At 40.3% G+C, this 13,405-nt stretch overlaps 1 protein-coding gene across 1 annotated transcript in view; it reads right to left on the reverse strand.

Annotated features, from left to right (window-relative positions):
• LOC133644119 (phospholipid phosphatase 3-like) overlaps positions 1–13,405 on the reverse strand; it is a 46,039-nt gene that overhangs the window by 30,561 nt on the left and 2,073 nt on the right. The window contains exons 2-4 of the mRNA XM_062038441.1: positions 4,934–5,026; positions 4,680–4,867; positions 2,636–2,693 (exon numbers count right to left, since the gene is read on the reverse strand). Of these exons, the coding sequence (XP_061894425.1) occupies positions 2,636–2,693; positions 4,680–4,867; positions 4,934–5,026 (339 nt within the window). The remainder of the gene's footprint in view (positions 1–2,635; positions 2,694–4,679; positions 4,868–4,933; positions 5,027–13,405) is intronic.

The following is a 13,405-nucleotide window of genomic DNA, read 5'->3' on the forward strand; positions in this document are numbered from 1 at the left end:
AAACACGGGATTATATAGTAAGGAAAGGATAAATATGGCCCCATTCCTTGGTGGATCCCACATAAGAGGATAAGGTGAGGGGGTTCAATCATTTTGCAATGCAGTCTGCTGAAAATGATGGAAAGCGCCACTCTAGCAACTGACGCTGTCGTCAAAGTTGATATTGCCACATAACACATTTTAAGATATTAAACAATCTACTGCCGTATGGCTACCAAAGTGGATAGTGCACCCTCCGAATTTGTCACGTTTCACGTGTCAGGTGAACCGTGACGTACAGGGCCATATGAATCCCCTTCCTTCTGTACATGGGATACGGGATATAGGGTGAAAAATACAAAATGTAGGGGAACACACATTCTCTCAGTGCGATTGTCAACTGGCGGCAACTGTGTAAGAATACTGCCATGCTTTTATTTTGAAGGCCTGAACTTTTTTAGTGCTAGGCGGATGTTTTTTTCCGCGACATTAAACACGGGATTATATAGTAAGGAAAGGATAAATATGGCCCCATTCCTGGGTGGATCCCACATAATAGGATAAGGGGAGGGGGGTCAATCATTTTGCAATGCAGTCTGCTGAAAATGATGGAAAGCGCCACTCTAGCAACTGACGCTGTCGTCAAAGTTGAAATTGCCACATATTACATTTTAAGATATTAAACAATCTACTGCCGCCTGGCTACTAAAGTGGATAGTGCACCCTCCGAATTTGTCACGTTTCACGTGTCAGGTGAACCGTGACGTACAGGGCCATATGAATCCCCTTCATTCTGTACATGGGATACGGGATATAGGGTGAAAAATACAAAATGTATGGGAACACACATTCTCTCATTGCCATTGTCAACTGGCGGCAACTGTGTAAGATTACTGCCGTGCTTTTATTTTGAAGGCCTGAACTTTTTTAGTGCTAGGCGGATGTTTTTTTCCGCGACATTAAACACGGGATTATATAGTAAGGAAAGGATAAATATGGCCCCATTCCATGGTGGATCCCACATAATAGGATAAGGGGAGGGGGGTCAATCATTTTGCAATGCAGTCTGCTGAAAATGATGGAAAGCGCCACTCTAGCAACTGACGCTGTCGTCAAAGTTGAAATTGCCACATAACACATTTTAAGATAGTAAACAATCTACTGCCGTATGGCTACCAAAGTGGATAGTGCACCCTCCGAATTTGTCACGTTTCACGTGTCAGGTGAACCGTGACGTACAGGGCCATATGAATCCCCTTCCTTCTGTACATGGGATACGGGATATAGGGTGAAAAATACAAAATGTATGGGAACACACATTCTCTCAGTGCGATTGTCAACTGGCGGCAACTGTGTAAGATTACTGCCGTGCTTTTATTTTGAAGGTCTGAACTTTTTTTGTGCTAGACGGATTTTTTTTCCGCGACATTAAACACGGGATTATATAGTAAGGGAAGGATTAATATGGCCCCATTCCATGGTGGATCCCACATAAGAGGATAAGGTGAGGGGGGTCAATCATTTTGCAATGCAGTCTGCTGAAAATGATGGAAAGCGCCACTCTAGCAACTGACGCTGTCGTCAAAGTTGAAATTGCCACATAACACATTTTAAGATATTAAACAATCTACTGCCGTATGGCTACAAAAGTGGATAGTGCACCCTCCGAATTTGTCACGTTTCACGTGTCAGGTGAACCGTGACGTACAGGGCCATATGAATCCCCTTCCTTCTGTACATGGGATACGGGATATAGGGTGAAAAATACAAAATGTATGGGAACACACATTCTCTCATTGCTATTGTCAACTGGCGGCAACTGTGTAAGATTACTGCCGTGCTTTTATTTTGAAGGCCTGAACTTTTTTAGTGCTAGGCGGATGTTTTTTTCCGCGACATTAAACACGGGATTATATAGTAAGGAAAGGATAAATATGGCCCCATTCCTTGGTGGATCCCACATAATAGGATAAGGGGAGGGGGGTCAATCATTTTGCAATGCAGTCTGCTGAAAATGATGGAAAGCGCCACTCTAGCAACTGACGCTGTCGTCAAAGTTGAAATTGTCACATAACAATAATAATAATAATAATAGATTTTATTTGTAAAAAGCACTTTACATTGAGTAAACAACCTCAAAGTGCTACAGCGTATTAAAAAAAATAAAAATAACATAATAAAAAATAAAATAAATAAATAAAAATAAAAACTAGAACAGCCAAATAGCTAAAACTAGTATGCATATATCTAAAAAAATGCTTTTTTTTTTTTTTTTTAAAAAGAAGAGTTTTTAAGCCTTTTTTAAAAGCATCCACAGTCTGTGGTGCCCTCAGGTGGTCAGGGAGAGCGTTCCACAGACTGGGAGCGGCGGAGCAGAACCACATTTTAAGATATTAAACAATCTACTGCCGTATGGCTACTAAAGTGGATAGTGCACCCTCCGACTTTGTATGGAATTTAAGCAGCAGCAGCTGCCTTGAAGAGAACAGGTGGAGCGTGTCCATCCATGCTACCCCCCACTCTGAGGAGGATGTTTTGTTTCATTCATCAGGGCGACCCACCCCGACTCCCACTTGTTGGCCGCCATCAATGAAGCATTGTGCGGCGCATTCTTGCCCGTGCGACATCACCCTAGCTACTGATGTATGTTACTCACCGCCAAGTAGAGCATGGCGTACATGGAGAAAGAGGCGTGTCCGGAGAAGAAGGACTTCCTGTGCGGAGAAACAAACAAAAAAATACAATGCTCAATTGCTAATGTAGAAAATCAATTTTTTTTTTTAAACACTTCAAAAATTGCCTGGCAATACTTTAGATAAAATCAAGGTCATTTGCATATTTGGCATTATTATTATTATTTATTATTATTGAGGCTTGTATGTCAAAACAAGCAGGGGGACGACAAAAAAAGGTACACAAAAAAAGGTTAATAAAAGTACCACAAATAAGATAGGCCAGTGTTTTTCAACCTTTTTTGAGGCAAGGCACATTTTTTTCATAAAAAAATCCCGGCGGCACACCACCAGAAAAAACGTTAAAAAATTAAACTCCACCAGGTCGTCGTGCCTTATTTTGAGTTTGTTGGTGTTTTCCTGTGTGTAGTGCTTTAGTTCTTGTCTTGCGCTGTTATTTTGGTGGCCCTTCCTGTTTTGTCGGTGTTTTCCTGTAGCAGTTTCATGTCTTCCTTTGAGCGCTATTCCGCGCACATGCTTTGTGTTAGCAAGCAAGGCTATTTACGTTGTTGCTATCCTTCTTTGTGTGGACATTGTTGATCGTCATGTCATGTACGGATGTACTTTGTGGACGCCGTAAGTTTTTGCTGTCGTCCAGCATTCTGTTTTTGTTTACTTTGTAGCCAGTTCAGTTTTACTTTCGTTTTGCATAGCCATTGCCTTTTCCTTTCCCTTTCCCTTTTGTTCATTTTTGGTTTAAGCATTCCATACCTTTTTACCTGCACACTGCCTTCCTCGTCTCACCCGACACATTCCGACTTTTACAAGGCTGCCACCTACTGACATGGAGTATTACGAGGTTACCCTGCTGAGTTTTACACAGCACAGACACTAAGCAACGGCACATTATTTGCAGATTATAATTATTGATTTGCAAAAAATATTTTTTGGACCAATTAGGTGAAGTTGCGTAATTTCCCACGGCACACCAGACAATATCTCACGGCACACTAGTGTGCCGTGACACAGTGGTTGAAAAAACACTGAGATAGGCAACACTTTTGTAGCAACTGTGATTAATTGTGATGAATCAGCGTGGCTCCGGTGGTAGAGCGGCCGTGCCAGCAACTCGAGGGTTCCAGGTTCGATCCCCACTTACGTTATCCTAGTTGTGTCCTTGGGCAAGATACTTCGCCCACCTGCTCCCAGCGCCTGCTTTAAATGTAACTAATGGGTTTCACTCTGTAAGGCGCTTTGAGTCACTAGAGAAAAAGCGCTATATAAATATAATTCATTTGATTAAATTATCGTGATGAATTCAAACGTGTGGTCAATCCGATTGTTAAAACTAATTGTTTAACAGCACTAATTACAACTCAAAAATGATGTTTTTACCGTTTTTGAGAAAACACATGTGAACAAAAAAAACATACGACTTGTTCACTTCCGAGTCCGATATTGAAGCTTTGAGTGATGGCCGATATCAATAATCGTCTGATACTACATTAGCACAATCTTTTGTAGTGTGGAATGTTAGAAAAGGCTTGATCTATTAAAATTACTCAAACAAAGAACAATTATAGACACAAAAAACACTAACCTATTTATTATTAACCTTCTGTAATGGACTTATGTTGTTTTTAACTGTTTAATTGTTTTTAATTTAATTTAATTTAATTTAATTTAATTTAATTTATTTAATTACACTGAAGCGAAGTGGTCATTTATTATGTTAAGCGTATGGCTGTCATGATGTAGTTAGTTGGATGATGCGGACACGTTTGTTACTGGATTCTTTCTAACAAGCTTCGGCCCTGTAGACTTTGTGTCCGTAAATGTGATGTTACTATAATTATGTCATACTTGTTTACTTTGACCGATGTCGTGCTTTAGACCAGTGTTTCTTAACCATAGGCCCCCCCCTTGAGACCCTTTCCATCCTTTGCAACTGAGCTACTGTGTGGAACAATTTACAATTTCTAAGTAATCCAATTTGAGTTCTCCCCACAGGTGCGCGCTTCCACCCACCTGGCCTCTTGCACGTCGCTGTCCTTGCCGCTGCAGGTGTACTCCGTGATGTAGCCCAGCGAGCAGTTGATGGCGGAGAAATCCGGCTTGCACACGTCCAGGAAGTGCGGCCTCATCCGGCCCACCGACACCTTGGCGATGTCCGTGAAGGACTGGCTGACGGCGCAGCCGAAGATAAACACGCCTATCTGCGGGGCGACACGCGGCGCCGGTTAGAGACGGCGGCCTGGCGACCCGGAGCGTGGATGGCTGACCTGTTTGTAGAGGGCCGCCACGTAGGGGTTCCCCACGAAGGACTTAGTGCCCTCGTGCAGCTGGTGAATCCTGTAGGACTCTCCGATCACGATCTACAAAGAGAGGACCAGTTGATCGTCGAGGGAGGCGATGGAGGTGGGCATGCAGTACTCATGCAAGGACAGGAGGGTGACGACACACACACATTCTTGTATTTCTTACCTTCTTGAGACCTCCGAAAAATGCCTACCTCTATAGGACCAGCCTTCATGGATATATAAAGATTTGTATTTACAACATTAATAATATATGCAAACTATGGAAATATTTGAAAAACTATGCTTTTAGTTAATTATTTTTTTTGGAATTTTTTGTTTGTAATTGGTTTTTAATCATTATTTACTTCACGTTATTACAGTATGTCTCTATATACATATTTATTTATTCTTAATTAATTTTGACCCAAAGGGGGCGCATTTCAATTTCTTACACACACTTGTTATTACATATGTTGGCCCGAGGGGGAGGACTTTAAATTTTTTACACACACTTGTTATTTCATATGTTGACCAGCGGGGGAGCACTTTTAAAACAGACACACAGTCCATTTGAAAAATCCCTCCTTTTTTGGGACCACCCTCATTTTGATAGATTTCACCACCAGGGGTGCAAATGAGGTCTCTATTTTTTTATTTTTTTTTGTAATGTGCTTAAGGCCGATGACAAACGAGTCACGGACCACATACACTACCGTTCAAAAGTTTGGGGTCCTTATTTTTCAATGAAGATAACTTTAAACTAGTCTTAACTTTAAATAAATACACTCTATACATTGCTAATGTGGTAAATGACTATTCTAGCTGCAAATGTCTGGTTTTTGGTGCAATATCTACATAGGTGTATAGAGGCCCATTTCCAGCAACTATCACTCCAGTGTTCTAATGGTACAATGTGTTTGCTCATTGGCTCAGAAGGCTAATTGATGATTAGAAAACCCTTGTGCAGTCATGTTCACACATCTGAAAACAGTTTAGCTCGTTACAGAAGCTACAAAACTGACCTTCCTTTGAGCAGATTGAGTTTCTGGAGCATCACATTTGTGGGGTCAATTAAACGCTCAAAATGGCCAGAAAAAGAGAACTTTCATCTGAAACTCGACAGTCTATTGTTGTTCTTAGAAATGAAGGCTATTCCACAAAATCGTTTGGGTGACCCCAAACCTTTGAACGGTAGTGTATGGCCCAAGACTTTGGGCAACCCAGCTGTAGAAGCTAACTGTTAATGGCCACTATAGTCTTAGTACCGTAGTGTATTTGTTCATCCTACGGTCACATATGGGACGCGGGCTGTTCACCTGGCGGCTTTTTTTCGGGGATGAATAGGGAAGTCCTTCTTTAGCTGCCGTCTTATTTGATCATATAATGCTGCCTTTGCGCCTGTCAATGTTTACTTTTGTATGCACATTAAATCAACAACAAATCCTGACTTTGGAGCAATGTTCACGGACTCTAGTATTTGGCTCTCTATTAGATGCAATGGTTTTCCGTATTAGAACCATGATTTGGGTCCTAACTTGTTCACCGGTCCTCATATGGACGGCACTTTTCCTTGTTGATGTCTCAAGAAGGGTAGACATACAAGAACACACACACACACACACACACATATATATAGAGAATGAGCATGGCCTGCCTTTCCCTCAGGCAGTTTGGATGTGATGGCAGATTATTAACGAGTTGGGATGCTTTGATTAGGTCTCAAATGGAAATGGGGGGGGGGGGGGGGGGGGTAAAGCAAAAGTGAAGTCAAGAATGAAGGAAACCCCTCTAAGGCGTGGTTCACGTTCTGCTCGCTGCCAGGGGCTCCAACAGGTTTTGGAGAAATCCCAGCATTAATGCATCTACCATGAATGGACTGGCTTTGATGGGATTGAAATGGCACTAATGGTGGACTAAACCCCCCCCTTTGGGGTATTCCAACCAGATTTTATGTAGCCTAGGGCCCCATGAAAGAACCCCCGGTCTATACTTGAAGAGAGTTAAGCCCAGACCAGCCTTCAGTCACGTCTGTAGCTCCAGGATTGTTTGAATGGCAGCTCCGCTTTCCTGACGCTACCATCAGTTTTTGCTTTTTGAGGCCCTTGTTTGGGTGTTATTCACTGTGTGTGTGTGTGTGTGTGTGTGTGTGTGTGTGTAGTGTCTGATGACACACACACACCCTGCCTGATGGGGGGTCGGTCACAAGCAAACAAACCCTGGAGGTTTATTGTCGAGTTTGCGCTATTGTCTATGAATCAGTGCCATCTAAAGACGTGTCCGTAAGGATTATAGCACTAAAGAAAGCAAACTGCCACCATATTGACCGACAGTATTGTAGTAGGCCTAAGTATTCATTAGAAACGAGGCAAGTGTATTCAATATGTTTGGCCACGCAGTTTGAACGGTAACACTGTGTTTGAGTATTTAATTAGGTGATTATTCGGCGTGCTACGGTTCGCGGATCGCCGCTTTAGAGTAGTCAGTGTACAGCTCGTAGCTACCCAGTTATTGTGTAAACGTCTGGCGACGCGAGTGAGTAGCAAAGTGGTTGTGTTGTGTTCGGGGCTGCACGGGTGCTGCTGGCATTGAGAGAGCTTTCTGGTTCTTTAACACAGGAATTTAAAAAATCCAAAAAAAGACATGATTTTATGTTTTGAAGTTAAAAAGTGCAAATGATTGTCACACACACACTGGGTGTGGCGGAATTATTCTCTGCATTTGACCCATCACCCTTGATCACCCCCCTGGGAGGTGAGGGGAGCAGTGAGCAGCAGCGGTGGCTGCGCCCGGTAATCATTTTGGTGATTTAACCCCCAATTCCTATGCTTGATGCTGAGTGCCAAGCAGGGAGGTAATGGCTCCCATTTTTATAGTCTTTGGTATGACTCGGCCGGGGTTTGAACTCACAACCTACCGATCTCAGGGCGGACACTCTAACCACTAGGTCACTGAGTAGGTTTGGGCCGATAATACATATTGCTGGACGGTATATTGTCCCACAAATTATTGCTGATTAAACGATATTAATGTTGGCATTGTTTTGAGAACAAATTATCGTAAATCCCGGACTGTAATTTTTTTCCTACACTTTGAACCTTGCGGCTTTTAAGACACGGGGCTAATTTATGGATTTTTTTTCCGCAGGACGCTATGATAAGAATCATTTTATTTAAAAAAAAAAAACAAGAACACTGAGCGTGCTTTAGTATTTGTGCTACGGCGCCATCTTTTGGATGAATTCACTCACTGTTTTTTTTTCAACTGGCGTGCCATGCAGTCTTCTAGCCATCCATAGCGTTTCTACTCGTGTGGATTCTTCATTCAAAACTCCAAGAAACATTTGTAAGTTTTACAATATAACTACCGTATTTTTCGGACTATAAGTCGCAGTTTTTTTCATAGTTTGGCCGGGGGTGCGACTTATACTCAGGAGCGACTTATGTGTGAAATTATTAACACATTAGCGTAAAATATCAAATAATATTATTTAGCTCATTCACGTAAGAGACTAGACGTATAAGATTTCATGGGATTTAGCGATTAGGAGTGACAGATTGTTTGGTAAACGTATAGCATGTTCTATATGTTATAGTTATTTGAAGGACTCTTACCATAATATGTTACGTTAACATACCAGGCACGTTCTCAGTTGGTTATTTATGCCTCAAATAACGTACACTTATTCAGCCTGTTGTTCACTATTCTTTATTTATTTTAAATTGCTTTTCAAATGTCTATTCTTGGTGTTAGATTTTATCAAATAAATTCCCCCCCAAAAATGCGACTTATACTCCAGTGCGACTTATATATGTGTTTTCCCTTCTTTATTATGCATTTTCGGCCGGAGCGACTTATACTTCGAAAAATACGGTACAACTGTTTACACTTTCTAAATCCTACAAAGTCTGTTTTCATGTATATTTTTAAGTGCTATCGTAATGTCATCAAGCTAGCTCCTTTAGCATTAGCTAGTATGTTAACTTGCTTACGAGTGTCTGCGTTAGTATTATTAACTTACAATGGCATTCTTTTTGTGTTGTTTCAGTTTCACAAATTCCTCGGTAAATTCACCGTGGAGTAATGGAGTCTGTTTAGCTGATTGGAGAGCTAGCTTGCGCAGCTTGTGGGTCCATGACGGTGACTTCTGTTTTGTTCGATCAGCCGTTTTACTGCCGTGTTACAGGCACTGTTTGGAAACAATTTAGATCTATAAATAAACATTTACAGTATATTTCTATGTAAATAACTAATTTCACAACATATGTATCTGTGGCTTATAGTCCAGTTCTGCTAATAAGTGGAACAAAATATATGTATTCTAAAATTTAGTGGGTGCGGCTAATATACCGGTGCGCTCAGTAGTCCGAAAAATGCGGTAAGCACTAATGTACAGAAAGGAAAGGATTCATAAAGCGAGGCTTTCTGTCTGTACTTCCTGTGTGTCAGCTAGCAGGCTAGCCAATCGAACACCTGAGGGGCATTTTCAAGCAGAAAGTAGGAATGTTCTTATCAGTTGCTTTAAAGAACCGTAGCTCTCCCATGCCGGCAGCACCGGTGCATCCCCCGCACCCTGATGCTACCACCGCTATGTTGGACTGTAAGAAAGACACATTTATCTTTATTTGTGTCGCCAGCTTTTTAGACAATACCCAGCAGGCACCAGACATTGATACAACGTTGACTATACATACATCTCCTTTAAAACTTTGAAACAACGTTGCAAAATAGTTGTATTTGTAAAGTGAGACAACGTTGGTGTCTATGGTTGAATCAACGTTGTTGGTTCGGAAATGACCAAATTTCAAAGGTCAAATCAACGTCACAACACATTGAATAAACGTTGTCAAAAAGCATGTTGTTTCAACGTTATATTTGTCTTGTAGAATAGTGGTTGGGAAAATGACCAAAAGTTCGATAGTCAAATCAACGTCAGAACCCAACATTGAATAAACATCGTCAAAAAGCATGTCGTTTCAACGTTGTACTTGTAGAATATTGGTTGGGAAAATGACCAAAATTTGATCGTCAAATCAACGTCAGAACCCAACATTGATTAAACGTCGTCAAAAAGCATGTTGTTTCAACGTTGTATTTGTGTTGTAGAATATTGGTTGGGAAAATTACCAAAATTCAATGGTAAAATCAACGTCACAACCCAACATTGATTAAACGTCGTCAAAAAGCATGTTGTTTCAACATTGTATTTGTGTTGTAGAATATTGGTTGTGAAAATGACCAAAATTCAATGGTCAAATCAACGTCAGAACCCAACATTGATTAAACGTCGTCAAAAAGCATGTTGTTTCAACATTGTACTTGTAGAATATTGGGTGGGAAAATTACCAAAATTCTATAGTCAAATCAATGTCAGAACCCAACATTGATTAAACGTTGTCAAAAAGCATGTTGTTTCAACGTTGTATTTGTGTTGTAGAATATTGGTTGTGAAAATGACCAAAATTCTATAGTCAAATCAATGTCAGAACCCAACATTGATTAAACGTTGTCAAAAAGCATGTTGTTTCAACGTTGTATTTGTGTTGTAGAATGTTAGTTGGAAAATGACCAAAATTCAATGGTCAAATCAACGTCAGAACCCAACATTGATTAAACGTCGTCAAAAAGCATGTTGTTTCAACATTGTACTTGTAGAATATTGGGTGGGAAAATGACCAAAAATTCGATAGTCAAATCAACGTCAGAACCCGACATTGACTAAACGTCGTCAAAAAGCATGTTGTTTCAACGTTGTATTTGTGTTGCAGAATATTGGTTGGAAAATGAACAAAATTCAATGTTCAAATCAACGTCACAACACATTGATTAAACGTTGTCAAAAAGCATGTTGTTTCAACGTTATGTTTGAGTTGTAGAATATTGGTTGGGAAATGACCAAAATTTTATAGTCAAATCAACGTCAGAACCTGACATTGATTAAACATCGCCAAAAAGCATGTTGTTTCAACGTTGTATTTGTGTTGTAGAATATTGGTTGGGAAAATGACCAAAATTCGATAGTCAAATCAACGTCAGAACCCAACATTGATTAAAAGTCGACAAAAAGCATGTTGTTTCAACGTTATGTTTGTGTTGCTTAACGTCAGCACCTAATTCAACAAGTTCTCAACGTTGTTTCAATGTCTGGTGCATGCTGGGTAATGCTGTTGACTCGTGACTCATACAAGCTGTACACTGATTAATCCATCTAGTGTTACGTTAAATTAAATATTCAAACACAGTGTTACTGTTCAAATATATTCTGTTAAATAAATCCTCTGTCTTGTTTTCAATGAATGCCTGGGCCTACTACGCCACTGTGTTGTAATGTTGGTCGTTAGGGTGGCACTTGGAGGGCCAAGTGTTTTCTGAGGTGGTACTTGGAACTCTCCTGGTTCTAATAAGCAGAAGAGCTGAACTCGTTTGTGCCGTGTTTTTCGGTGTGTGTGTGTGTGTGCCGGGCGTCTCCGTCTGAGAGTCTGGGAGCTGCAAAGATCATGGAGCCTGAACCACGTGCCACTAATTGACACGTAGGAACCTGACCACACGTCATGATAGCGTGTTTCCACTACCTCCCTCCCTCAGTGGAACAAGCACTCCAGGAATGAAGACGCTAACTCGGGCTACCAAGTACGGCATGGATTCATCCCTGTTGTCATGTCGGGGTCCCCGGGGGGGGGCCGGGAATGGAGCGGGAGTTATGTGTGTCATGAAGGGGAAAAGAAACCTCTTTGGTGTTTGGACAGGTGGGGGGTTTGGTACTCGCACCTGGTTCAAGGAGTATGAAGTGTGATCAAGGAAGTATGGAAGGAAGAAGACACGGAGAGCACATTTGGGTCGTGTTCACACTTGTCATGTTTGCTCGGCTTCAAACCAACTCTGGTGCGGCTCGCTCGGACCCAAACAAGTGAACTCCGGTGCGGATTGGGTTCACTTGCGATGTGAAACACGACAACAACGTACGTTAGTGTTGTAGCTGTATGTAGAAAAGGCGCCGCTGAAGTTTCCCTTCTTGTTTTCAGGCGTTTCACCATTTTTTGTGGACTTTTTCAATCTGGACTGCCACCACATAATGTCACTATCGTGGTATAAAATAAAGTCTGTCCTATCTTATCCTAGCAAGGACGACAAAACCTGCAGAAACGATTAAAAGCAATTTATTGGGAATTTACTTCTACTTCTGCACTTTTTTAAAGTATATTTTAGAACCCCCAGGTACCGCCTCTAGAAAACACTCGACTCGCCATGTACCAGCGTAATGGCGTAACATTAAAATACAGTAGCGTAGTAGGTTTAAGTATTCATTAAAAACACGGCAAACCGTTTGAACAGTAACACTGTGTTTGAATATTGGAAAATATTATGATGAACATTATCACATAATTTATTCAGAAAGTATAAATAAAGATAGAATACTATGTACAGTAAGTGTAAAAAAAAAACATTATGATTTGTACATTTTCAGAATGTGCTTGTTCTATTTTTAAACAAAGAAAACCATCTGAAGTTGTCTTTATTTTTAAGTTATCGTGCCGTGATTTTACCAGTCCGGCCCACTTGGGAGTAGATTTTTCTCCATGACTCATGTTTAAAATGATTCATTATTTAAAAACAGTGTTTTATTTTCCTATTTTTAAACACAGTGTTACTGTTCAAACTGTGTGTAATGTTACGGTGGTCCAAAATATCAAATTGTTAAATACAACCTCTGTCTTGTTTTTAACGAACACTTAGGCCTACTATGCTACTGTAATTTAATGTTGGTCATTATGGTTTGAGAACCACTGGTCTAGGTTATAAGGATCCAGGGTGCCAATCCAGCTAGAACTTGCAAAATTAATGGTTTGTTTTTTCAAAGTGCGTGTTTATTAAAAGGAAAACCAATCCAAGCCCACAACATTATCACATAATTTATTCAGAAAGTATAAATAATGACAAATAAAGATAGAATACTGTGTAAAAGTGTAAAAAAATACCCAACAAAATTATGATTTCTACATTTTCAGAATGTGCTTGTTCTATTTTTAAACAAAACTATCTGAAGTTGTCTTTATTTTTAAGTTATTGTGCCGTGATTTTACCAGTCCGGCCCACTTCGGAGTAGATTTTTCTCCATGTGGCCCCCGATCATGATTCATTAATCAAATAATTAATTTATTCAGAAAGTATAAATAACGACAAATAAAGATAGAATACTATCAACCGCAACATGTAAGTGTAAAAAAACAACAACATTATGATTTGTACGTTTTTCAGAAACAAAGAAAACAATCTGAAGTTGTCTTTATTTTTAAGTTATCGTGCCGTGATTTTACCAGTCCGGCCCACTTGGGAGTAGATTTTTCCCCACGATTCATGATGAAAATGATTCATTATTTATGTACAGTGTTTTATTTTCCTATTTTTAAACACAGTGTTACTGTTCAAACTGTGTGTAATGAGAATACTATTAACCGC

This window comes from Entelurus aequoreus, linkage group LG27, assembly GCF_033978785.1.
Source record: "Entelurus aequoreus isolate RoL-2023_Sb linkage group LG27, RoL_Eaeq_v1.1, whole genome shotgun sequence".
NCBI classification, from domain to species: domain Eukaryota; kingdom Metazoa; phylum Chordata; class Actinopteri; order Syngnathiformes; family Syngnathidae; genus Entelurus; species Entelurus aequoreus.